Below are 13,195 nucleotides of genomic sequence, written 5' to 3'. Positions count from 1 at the left end.
GAGCTGAACTCCTAGAAGTACAAACAATCTTGAGAGCTCAGGGGATACTGACAATTCTGCTCACATTCCTAGCCCAAGAGGAATCTGCATAGTGGCCGCTGGATACAGGAATATAGGAGAGGTCAGCAGCAGGAATCTGCTGGTTTCTGCCTGTGCCTGGAACTGAACTGAACAGGTCCCACAGCTCCCTGCACCAAAATCCCATGGTGGAGAGACCTGGGCCCTAAGAAGTGTGGACAGAAATCAGAGGAGACTAGTCTCTGCCCACGTTCCCAACCCAAGAGGAAATCACATAGTGCCATGTGTGCCCTCTGGGCACAGGGACCTAGGAGTAGTCAGGGGCAGGACCTTTTGTGTTTCTGCCTGCACCAAAAGCTGAGCGAGTCACCAGGACCACCTACACACCTGAGAGCAAAGGTAAGACCAACTTTTCTGTGCCAAGCAACCTGCCTGGAGGCTTTAGATCACACAAATCCAGGAGCAGCTCTTTGTTCCCAGATCTGGCTGAAAGAAAGCAGGTCTACAGAAGTGCTGACACACAGGCCTACGGGAGGATCAAGCCACTGACAGAGCCAGCAGGACAAGCTAACACCAGAGACAACCTGATGGCAAGAGACAAGCACAGGAACCTAAGCAACAGAAAGTAAGACTATTTGGCATCATCCGAGACCAGTTCTCCCACCAAAGCAAATACTGGATATCCAAACACACCGGAAAAGCAAGATTCACATATAAAATCACACTTTATGATATTGATGGAGGACATTAAGAAGGTCATAAATAATTCCCTTAAAGAAATACAGGACAACACAAGTAAACAAGAAGCTCTTAAAAAGGAAACACAAAAATCCCTTAAAGAATTACAGGAAAACACAACCAAACAGGTGAAGGAATTGAACAAAACAATCCAGGATTTAAAAATGGAAATAGAAACAATAAAGAAAGCACAAAGGGAGACAACCCAGGGTATAGAAAACCTAGGGAAGAGATCAGGAGTCATGGATGCAAGCATCACCAACAGGAAACAAGAGATAGAAGAGAGAATCTCAGGGGAAGAAGATACCATAGAAAACATCTGTGGGGTTGGGGATTTAGCTCAGTGGTAGAGCGCTTGCCTAGGAAGCGCAAGGCCCTGGGTTCTGTCCCCAGCTCCGAAAAAAAAGAAAAAGAAAAAAAAAGAAAGAAAACATCTGCACAAATGTCAAAGATAATGTAAAATGCAAAATCTCCTACCCCAAAACATCCAGGAAATCCAGGACAAAATGAGAAGGTCAAACCTAAGGAAAATAGGTATAGAAGATAGTGCAGACTCCAAACTTAAAGGGCCAGTAAATATCTTCAACAGAATTACAGAAGAAAACTTCCTTAACCTCAAGAAGGAGATGCCCATAATCATATAAGAAGCCTACAAAACTCCAAATAGATTGGACCAGAAAAGAAATTCCTCCTGTCACATAATAGACAAAACACCAAATGCACAAATTGAAGAAAGAATATTAAAAGCAGTAAGGGGAAAAGGTCAAGTAAAATATGAAGGCAGATCTATCAGAATTACACCAAACTTTACAACACAGACTATGAAAACCAGAAGATCCTGGACAGATGGCATACAGACCCTAAGAAAACATAATGCCAGCCCAAGCTACAGTATCCAGCAAAAATCTTAACATAGATGGAGAAACCAAGATATTCCATGACAAAACCAAATTTACACAATATCTTTCTACAAATCCAGCCTTACAAAGGATAATACATAGATGGAAAACTACAGCACAAGGAGAGAAACTACATCCTAGAAAAAGGAAGAAAGTAATCTCCTTGAAACAAAATCAAAAGAAGAGATACACACACACATAATCCAAACTCTAACAATGAAAATAACAAGAAGCAACAGTCAGTATTCCTTAATATCTCTTAACATGAATAGACTCAATTTCCCAATGAAAAGACATAAACTAACAGACTGGATATGGAAAGAGGACCTAACATTTTCCTGCATACAGGAAACATACCTCAGAGACAAAGACAGATACTACCTCAGAGTAAAAGGCTGGAAAACAACTTTCCAAGCAAATGGTCAGAAGAAACAAGCTGGAGTAGCCATTTTAATATCGAATAAAATTGACTTTCAATCCAACGTTATCAAAAAATGATAAGGAAAGACACTTGATATTCATCACAGGAAAAACCCACCATAATGAACTCTCAATCCTAAATATCTATGCTCCAAATACAAGGGCACCTACATTCATAAAAGAAAACTTGCTAAAGCTCAAACACACATGTTGCATATCACACAATAGTAGTAGGAGATTTCAACACCCTATTCTCATCAATGGACAAATCATGGGAAAAAAATTAAACAGAAACATAGAGAAACTAACAGTACTTATGAACCAAATGGACTTAACAGACATTTATTGAACATTTCATCCTGAAACAAAAGAATATACCTTCTTCTCAGCACCTCATGGTATCTTCTCCAAAATTGACCATATAATTGGTCACAAAACAGGCATCAACCAACACAGGAAAAAAGAAATAACCCCTTGCATCCTATCAGATCACCATGGACTAAGGCTGGTCTTCAATAACAACAAAAATGACAGAAAGCCCACATATACATAGAAGTTGAACAACACTCTACTCAATGATAACTTGGTCAAAGACAAAATAAAGGAAGAAATTAAAGACGTTTTAGAATTTAATGAAAATGAAGGTACAACATACCCACACTTATGGGGCACAATGAAAGCTGTGCTAAGAGGAAAACTCATAGCTCTGGATGTCTCCAAAAAGAAACAGGAAAGAGCATATATCAGCAGCTTGACAGCACACCTAAAAGCTCTAGAACAAAAAAAAAAAAAAAGCAAATACAACCAAGGGGTGTAGAAGACAGGAAATAATCAAACTCAGGGCTGAAATCAACCAAGTAGAAACAAAAAGGACCATAGAAAGAATCAACAAAACAGGAGCTGTTTTTTTTCCACAACGAGATAGGTAAATCCTAAGCCAGACTAGCCACAGGGTACAGATAGTATATCCAAATTATCAACATCAGAAATGAAAAGGGAGACATAGAACCAAAACAGAATCTGAGGAAATGCATAAAAATATCCTATCCTACTACAAAAGCCTATATTCAACAAAACTTGAAAAATTGGAGGAAATGGACAATTTTCTGGACAAATACCAGGTACCAAAGTCAGGATCAAAATAAACCATCTAAACAACCCCATAGCTCTTAAAGAAATAGAAGCAGAAGTCAAAATATCACTATTTGCAGATGATATGATAGTTTATTTAAGTGACCCCCAAAAGTTCCACCAGAGAAAGACTAAGCCTGATAAATAATTTCAGCAAAGTAACTGGGTATAAAATTAACTCAAACAAATCAGTAGCCTTCCTCTGCTCAAAGGATAAACAGGCTGAGAAAGAAATTAGGTAATGACACCCTTCACAATAGTCTGAAATAACATAAAAATCTTGGTTTGACTCTAACCAAGCAAGTGAAAGATCTGTATGACAAGAACTTCAAGTCTCTGAAGAAAGAATTTGAAGAAGACCTCAGAAGATGGAAAGATCTCCCATGCTCATGGATTGGCAGGATTAATATAGTATAAATGGCCATTTTGCAAATTCATTTCGAATAACAAAATCTCAGGATAGTGAAAACTATCCTCAACAATAGAAGAATTCTGGGGGAATAACCAACCCTGACCTCAAGTAGTATTACAGAGCAATAGTGATAAAAAAAAAACTGTGTGGTACTGGTACAGAGACAGGCAGATAGCACAGTGGAATAGAATTGAAAACACAGAAATGAATCCACATACATATGGTCACCTGATCTTTGACAAAGGAGCTAAAACCATCCAATGGAAAAAAGAGCATTTTCAACAATTGTTGCTGTTTCAAATGGAGGTCAGGCTGTAGAGGAATGCAAATTGATCCATTCTTTTCACCCTCTACAAAGCTTATGTCCAAGTGAATCAAGGACCTCCACATCAAATCAGATACACTCAAACTAATAGAAGAAAAAGTGGGAAGGAATCTCAAACACATGGGCACTGGGGAAAATTTCCTGAACAAAACACCAAGAACATCAAGAATTGACAAATGGGACCTCATAAAACTGCTAAGCTTCTCTAAGCCAAAGGACACTGTCATTAGGACAAAACGACAACCAACAGATTGGGAAAAGATCTTTATCAATTCTGCATATGATAGAGGGCTATTATCCAAACTATACAAAGAACTCAGGAAATTAGACTGCGGGGAGACAAATAACCCTATTAAAAATGCAATACAGATTTAAACAATGAATTCTTAGCTGAGGAATATTGAATGTCTGAGAAGCACCTAAAGAAATGTTTGACATTCTCAATCATCAGAGAAATGCAAATCAAAACAACCCTAAGATTCCACCTCACACCTGTCAGAATGGCTAAGATAAAAATACTCAGGCAACAGCAGATGCTGTCGAGGATGTGGAGAAAGAAGAACACTCCTCCATTGTTGGTGGGATTGCAAATTGGTGCAACCATTCTGGAAATCAGTCTGGAGGTTCCTCAGAAAATTGGACATTCCACTACCTGAGAACCCAGCTATACCACTCCTGGACATATACCCAAAAGATGCTCCAACATACAACAAAGACACATGCTCCACTATGTTCATAGCAGCCTTGTTTATAACAGCCAGTAGCTGGAAAGAACCCAGATGCCCTTCCACAGAGGAATGGATACAGAAAATGTAGTCCATCTACACAATGGAGTACTACTCAGCTATCAACGACTTCATGAAATTCATAGGCAAAGGTATTGAACTGGAAAATATCATCCTGATTGAGGTAACCCAGTCACAGAAAACACACATTTTATGCACTCATTGATAAGTGGATATTAGACCAAAAGCTCAAATTTCCCAAAGTTGTAATCTACAGACCACATGAAGCTCCAGAAGGATGACCAAAATGCAAATGCTTCACTCCTTCTTAAAAGGGGAGATCAAAAATATCCATAGGAGGGGATATGGAGGCAAAGTTTAGAGCAGAGACTGAAGGAATGGCTATTCAGAGCCTACCCCACATGTGGCCCATATATATATATACAGCCACTAAAACTAGATAAGATTGATGAACCTAGGAAGTGCATGCGGACCGAAACTGGATATAGATCTCTCTTGAGAGTCAAAGACAGAACATGTCAATTACAGTGGCTAATGCTAGCAGCAAACCAGTGAACTGAGAATGGGACCCCCATTGGCAGAATTAGGGAAGGGATTGAAAGAGCTGAAGGGGCTTGCAACCCCATAGGAACAGCAATGCCAACCAATGCTATGAGATACTATGTCTTTATTGAACTTTTGAGCATATTTTCTGAATTATTCATTTTCTATTTCCCCCTCTCTCCTTTTTTAGTGGTCTCTCATTGCTTATCCTCAAACAACAAGGTATCACTTCACTACAGTTCCAGTCTCTGAAGGAAATCAGTGCGGGCAACATCTACATCACTGACAACAGCAACCTGTGTTATTACCACACCATCAACTGGACAACACTGTTCAGCACCGTTAACCAGAGGATAGTGATCCGAGACAACAGGAGGGCTGAGAACTGTAGTAAGTACATGTCCTGTAACTTAAAACAGGACCTTCTGCTCTTTTTAATATTTTACAAAATACTTAAAAATAGCATCCAAAGTTTTCTCCATTATCCCAGCATTCGATAATAGAGAGGTGGTATGATTATCAAAAATGTTGCATAGTCAAAAATGGTGTGTCTTCACATACTGGCCAATGTCAGAAAATCTCATCTAGAGATAGATTTAGATGTTATAGATGGTGGAGGTATACGAAGAGGGCCCCCTCCACCATTCCCAGAATCACCATAAACACTCTTATCAAAATATGGAACGGTTGTTAATTTAAAAATGCAATACTTTAAATAGATGGTTTGGAGTTCAAAATGGTTTTTAAAATTAAAAAAAGAAAAAGATAAAAAAGAAAAAGCAAAGACAAAGGAAAAAAGAAAAGGAAAGAAAGATGTTACCTCATCCATAAAGGGTGACAGTGGCTTGAGAAGACTTCCCTCTTTTAGTCAAAACTGTCGAAGTAGGTATGACAGTTTGAAGAGGATGAGGTTAAGAAACAACTTTGGGACATGAAAGGCTGTACTTCCAGCCTCTTTCTCCCATGTGGTGCTGGTTCTCTCAGAGTGACAGTTCTATGTGGGAGAAGTTCTAGTGGATTCTTCATAAGCCTTTTGAAGTTTTCTGAAAGGGAAGAAGAAATTCTTACATATAAACAGTATAGCGACAAATATTACCAATACTTCAAAACCCACATTTGATTTTCTTCTGAGCTAACACATTCCATGGCTTAGAAACTATTGTGCATATATACTTAAATATAATTAAACAAAGTTTTGTTATCAATTTTTCAATGTGTAAACACCTTTTCCAAATTATGTATCTACCTTTTTTATTATTAAATAGGCAATGAACAACCATGGTTTTATATGTCAGTGATCATTAATAGGAAAAGGAAATCTTTAAAATGTACATGATTGAGGTTGAGACTGAGTCATATTTAGTGCTTACTGAACATTTATATCTTTTCTTATAAAATACTTCACTTTATTCATGCCTTTTTTCTACATTCAGATTGGTAATTATTGGGCCTTTTGCTTCTAGATTTGAAGAAGCACTTTGAAATTTTAGTATATTAATTTTCTGTTATTTCTTGTAATGTAAATAAATTTCTACTTTCAGATGATTTTTAACCTTCATATTTACTAGTGAAACATTTTATATTTTTCTCAATTTAATAGATTAGGTTTTCTACTTTCTGTCTTAATGTGTTCTTATTTCTTCATATATAAATTTTCTCTAATTTTAGACATATGAAAGTTTTTGTAATTCCTTTTAATATCCAATTAAATACTCTACTGAGCCAATATAATTTATTGACTAATCAGTTTCTCCTTGATGACAGAAGTGAGTTGCAATATGTTATAGTAAATGACCAGCTAAGAACATGTCAGATTGTGCTTCTTAATTGATATATGTGATTTAATTTGTTTGCAACCACCCTATAAATTGTAGCAATATCCATGTGAAGATTAGTATAGCAATATCAAGAAAGATAAATAATGACCCCAGTGGTTTGAGCTACTAATATTTCCATTGATCAAACTGATGTCTATCACATTTCAAAGACTTAGATACTTATTTCACTATGAAACTATTCAAAAGAAATTATTACTATCATACACAGTCTACCAGCTACATATAATATATTCTATATATTTTAGTCAAGATAATACTTGTCTTAGTAGATGTTTTATGTTATTACAACGGTAGATAAATAAATAAATCTAACAAAAGCTGGGTACTTCATAATATAGAGACATTTGTTTTGTTTACATTGTTGGAGATGAAAGTCATAGAATAGGTGCATTAGTCAGGGTTCTCCAGAGGAACATAACTGATAGAATGTAGATTGAAGGGGGTTTGTTACAATGTACTATAGGCTATGGTCCAGCTAGTCCAACAGTGGCTGTCTCCATTGGAAAAGACAAGGATACTATATTTGTGCAGTTCATCAGACTGGATGTCTCACACGGTATTCAATATACACTGGAATCCTGAAAATGTGAGATGTGCTACCAATGAATGAAGGCTGTCTTAGTTAGGGTTTTACTGTTCTGAACAGATACCATGACCAAGGCACCTCTTATAAAGACACCATTTACTTGGGGCTGGCTTACAGGTTCAGAGGTTCAGATCATCGTCATCAAAATGGGAGCATGGAAGCATCAAGTCAGGCATAATTCAGGAGGATCCAAGAGTTCTACAAATTCACCTTAGGTTGCTAGGAGAGTTGCTTCCAGGCAGCTAGGACAAGGCTCTTTTTAAAGCCCATGACCAAGCGACACACCTACTCTAACAAGGTCACCAATGCTATTAGTGCCACTCCCTGGGCCACTCATATTCAAACTGTCATAAAGGCCCCACTTCCACCCAGTGCCACCCTTGCAAAGTTTATCCCCCATTCCCCTCCCCTTCTCCTTTGAAAAGGGGAACCAACTCACCCTGGCATCTCAAGTCACTGGAGGCAGAAGAAAACAGAAGGGATAGAAAAGGGAGAAGGGAGATAGGAAGGTGGGGAAACTCAAGCAAACATGTCACAATAATGCCACAAAGACACTTGTCATTTGGTAAGATAAAGTAACACATAAATAAATAAATCAATTGAATTTTAAAATAATAAACACCTGAGTAAAATTAGTGATTCCCATATGCATGTGGTTTTATGGCCATTCACTAGGCTGTGAACAATTGACCAATGATTATGTCCTGTTTTGGGCCAAGAATTATTTTCCATTTTCCAAGAAAATATTCACCATTTTCTTTGACTGAGATATCCATTTCTTATATCTATGATGGCAGAGAATCTACCCATAATATATATATATATATATATATAGATACATATATATATATATATATGTGTGTGTGTGTGTTTGTGTGTGTGTGTGTGTGTGTGTGTGTGTGTGTGTGTGTATCCAGTTTTGTTTTCTTTATTGATTGTATTTCTATCTACAGGTCTTGAACTCTATTATTCATGTACTTCCACTGTTTGTGCTTTCCTGGGTTTCTTTACTTTTAAGGACCTTTATTATATTAATCCTGGCTATTTTGAAGTCCAGGTCTTGGGCTTCAGCTATCTTGAAATACACAAGGTCTATTGTAATAAGGTTGTTGAGTTCTAATAGAAATATTCTGTCCTGACTATTGTTGATTGTGTTTTTACCCTAACATGTTAGGCATCTATGTTTGGAAAAATTAAATTCTAGGTGTTAGTTTTTGGTCTTGTGTTTTTGAGTGGATGTTTTGTTCTCTATATTCTGCTGCCCTTTCTGGTATGGTGGTTGTATGTTGCCTGGTATGAATTTCTCCTGGGATGCTCATAGGTGCTTTTAATGGGGTTTCCAGGCAAAATGTGTTCCTAGGTATCGGGAATTGACACTTGGGAACAGGAATGGGCTATCAGGGAATTAGGGGGTTCACAGAAGGGAGGATAGCAAGATGTTCTACCAGAATCTTCTTAGTGCCCTGGAAATGGGATCAGAAACTGAGGAGAGTCTGTACAGATTTCTGCTGCAGAGCTGATGATGGGACTGAGAATTTTTTTCAGAGGAGCTGAGAGAGATATGAAGATCTACAGTCAGACTTTCTGCTTCCCCTATTATAATAGTCTGTGGGTTCCCAGAGAATACCTGTTGGTGCTGAGGGCTAGGTATAGCTATGAATGAGGAGTGAGAGACGGAAGTTATGAAGGGGAGATAAGTGTGATTCACTGAAGATGGAGACATGGGGGTAGGGTGGTATTTTGATGAGTGACAGACAAAGTTCTTTAAAATATCCACAATATATAAAACTTGGGTAATACTTCAGAAGAAAAATGTGTAGTGATGTTGAATGTTTATACTAGGTGTATTTCTTTTGGGGGATTTTGATTGTTTGGTTGGTTGCTTGCTTTTGTTTTGTTTTGTCTTGTTTGTTTTTGGTTAGGTTTAGGGAGGTGCATAAAATACTGAAGAAATGCATTACTGCTTATCATCCTTGGGTGTCAGTTCAAGAAGTCCAGCACAACTGCAAAATCCATAACCATGCATTCTCTGTTGTACAAAAAGGCAGACATTTTTTATGAAACCTATGCATATCTTTCATTATGCTTTAAATTATATCTAGGTTACTTAAAATTTTGAACTCCATTTAAATACTGTGAAAATAGTTGCAAAAATATATAGGGAATAGTAAAGGGTAAAAAAAATGATACATCATTTCAGTCCTGTTTAAAAATAAATGCAGTTTTTGTAGTTTGATCAAAGGTTGATTACATCTGCAGTAACATTAACCATAGATGCATAGATATGAAGGACCAGCTGTATGCAATTTTATATTTATCTATGTCTTTACATTCCTGCCATTTGGTAATAGGAACTCTAGCACACTGAGCATGCCTCAATCAAATAAAAACAGCAAAACTATAATTACTTGCTAATCACTAAACTCCACGGATGTCCACATGACCTCATTTTACAATGATTAGTATGCATCCTGTATTTAATCCAAATGGCATTGGTAAGGAAAGAAGGAAGGCATACAATAAAACAGGGTTAGAAGGAATATTTTCTTCATGTACTATCCTATTTGTTTTTCACTGGTAACCATGACAATAGCAACTAGAGAATAAATATTTTACTTTCTAGAATATCATGAGGAATTTCAGTTTCCTGTAAATATCTCATGCACTTATTATTAAGGTCATATTATTTCTATTTTTTGTATGCTACAGAGTATGAACTTTGGATATCACTTATGATTAATTGTAATTTAAATTATAATATGAGACTCCACTGCTAAAAAAGGTTTTCTACTATGCCAACAGTCCTATCTTTCCATCTCTAGTTTGCATACACCTATCTTGCTACCTCCCCTCAGTCCTGTGCATTTATAAACTAGATTCTGCCTAACAGGTTAGAACTGTTCTTGGGATGGGATACACTATGTTCACTTAGAAATTAATGAACTCTACTGTAATTTTTATTAAACCAGGCTTGATGTGAAACATACGGTGCATAAATCAGGATCCAATGTAAACAGTATCCTTTGAAGTAATCAGAAGATAGAAACTCTTAATTATACTTTTCAGATCTCCTTCCCTAAATTACCAAAGTAAATATCAGTACACTGTTCTTTGCAATTTTTTCATATTTTATTTGAAACAGCACAATGTCTAATTACTAACAATGACTGAAATGTTCTCTATGTTCTTTTCAAAAAATAATTAGCAGTTACTGTTGCTGATTAGTTACAAAAATGAGATCTCCTCTAATTTTTAACCTAAAATGTCTAAAGGCATCAAGAACTTCTCAGTGATAAAAGCCAGCCTCGCTGCAGGGTTCAGTTTTCATTTCAAACGACAGCACTGTATTCTGACTAGTGCCTACATGCGTGGCTATACCATTTTAAAGGTAAAGCTGTCCGGTGTTGAAATGCAGGAGACTGGGAATCAATGACTAGAGCTCCTTCTGTGCAGCTCTGAGCTCTGTATTGTTCCTTCTCCTCAAAAGACACGGACCAGTCGCATGTTAAGTCTGACTTCAAGTAAATGAAGATAGATCAAAATCTAAGTTAAAATGGAGGTATGCCTGTAGAATAAGGCATTAGTCCAGTGACTAGTATCTTTAGGAGAAAAGAGACAGAGGAAATGCCATGTGACAATTTAGAGGGAAGACACACCTAATTGGAGTTATACATTCATAGGCTAATGAAGCAAATCATAACTGACATCACAGGAAGTTGGCTCAGTGTCATGATCTACTGAGAGAGAGAGAGAGAGAGAGAGAGAGAAAGAGAGAGGGAGGGAGGGAGGGAGGGAGAATATTTATTTTGTATTTACTAAATATCAAAGGGATATTTATTGATAGTTTACTTGTTTATTTAATATAGTATATATAATATAGCATAATATATCATATGTAATATACTATGTTACTAACATATTTACTTGAGTGAAGTGAAGAGAGAAAGAGAGAGAGAGAGAGAGAGAGAGAGAGAGAGAGAGAGAGAGAGGGAACTGCCCAATACATTGATATTCCATGCTTCTGGCTTTGAATTTTATGGAATGACATTTTTCTATTGTTTTCATCCATATAAGTGGTATCATTTTAATCAGTGAATCCCTTGGAGACTAAAAGAAATGTTTATGTTCTATGACCCCCTAATTCTGTATCCTTAGTACATAATGCTCCTTAATAAGACAGGTGTCTGTGGGAGAGTCTTTGGGTAACTCAACTTTGTCTCTTCCCCTATTACTTTCCTTATTGAATTACGGATAGAAGCATATGTAAAGGTGAGATGTGACATCACATCTTACTTAAGAATGTGGTCGCCTCAAGAAGAATTAAGGGATGATACCAGTGACACCAAATCAAAGATGAGAGATACCTCATCAAAGCTCAACTCAGAGTTGAAAAGCCATGGCAATAAATGGTTACTGAAAAGGGAAATATCTGTTACCTGTATAGCATGATTACGTGTTAGGTTATCTATCTCAAGTAGTCATCTCTAAATCCATTTACATTTGAGTAATACTAAACAGACTCACCAAGCTAAGTACGTGTTTATGTGTGTATGTATACAGGTACACAAACATGTAACAATAAATATTAAACCATTAAACTGGGAGACAGTGAGAGAGTGCTGGAGAAGTTGGAGTAGATGGAAAGGGAATGGAAATTATGTAAATACAATATTCTTGAATGAAAATTGATATGTGTGGTCTGTGATGCAACTGGAGGCCATGTTGATGTATGTAATCCATGCTGCCATTGGGGAACGTGTTGATATCTGTGTTCCAGGATGCTGAAACATATGTTTGGGGGAAAAGAAGAAATTTCAAAAATTACAAACTAAAAAAAAAATCTAAAATATGAAAAGGTAAAAGGGAATGTACATTAAAATATATGGACTGTGCAATTAATTTCTTCTTGTGTAGGTTTATTTACTGCCTCGAGAAAAATTAGAATATGAAATTTTACAGCTTAGAAACGTATTAGAATATATTTGAGGACAATTTTAGAAGACAACACATAGAGTAAACCATATCCTCTATAGAGAGTATTTATTTTGTATTTACTAAATATCAAAGGGATATTTATTGATAGTTTACTTGATTATTTAGTATAGTATATATAATATAGCATAATATAGCATATGTAATATACTATGTTACTAACATATTTACTTGAGTGAAGTGAAATATTTGATTTTCTGCAGTTCAGTATTTTTCTGTGAGAGGCACTTTATAACATACTCAGTATTATAAGCACCCTTTGCATAGTTTTTAATATATAATCACTGCTGCTTCTCATTCCTCTCAACTCCTACATGCTGAATTTTGTGCCCAGGTCTTACGCAGGCCACCTATCAAAATGTATGTGTGTGGAGGATTTTTGTGTTTTTAAATTTTTTGTCAGTAAATTTGTTGAATGTTTATTTAAAATACCCAACAGTGTATCAAATACAAATTAATATTATGGTCATATTCATCTTAATCCTGCAAGGAACATATTCACGTTACAAATCTGTAGCAGGAAAGTAATTGCCCACGGCAAGATGGC

General features: G+C 36.5%; 1 protein-coding gene across 1 annotated transcript in view; it reads left to right on the top strand.

The window, feature by feature from the left end:
• The first annotated feature begins 5,154 nt into the window (after positions 1-5,154).
• Positions 5,155-13,195, top strand: part of Erbb4 (erb-b2 receptor tyrosine kinase 4) — a 259,221-nt gene continuing 251,180 nt past the window's right edge. The window contains exons 1-2 of the mRNA XM_032899750.1: positions 5,155-5,240; positions 5,423-5,622. Coding sequence (XP_032755641.1) covers positions 5,155-5,240; positions 5,423-5,622 — 286 coding nt within the window. The remainder of the gene's footprint in view (positions 5,241-5,422; positions 5,623-13,195) is intronic.

The sequence above is a fragment of the Rattus rattus genome, chromosome 4, assembly GCF_011064425.1.
Source record: "Rattus rattus isolate New Zealand chromosome 4, Rrattus_CSIRO_v1, whole genome shotgun sequence".
Taxonomy (NCBI): domain Eukaryota; kingdom Metazoa; phylum Chordata; class Mammalia; order Rodentia; family Muridae; genus Rattus; species Rattus rattus.
This window is presented reverse-complemented; position numbering and strand designations above follow the sequence as displayed.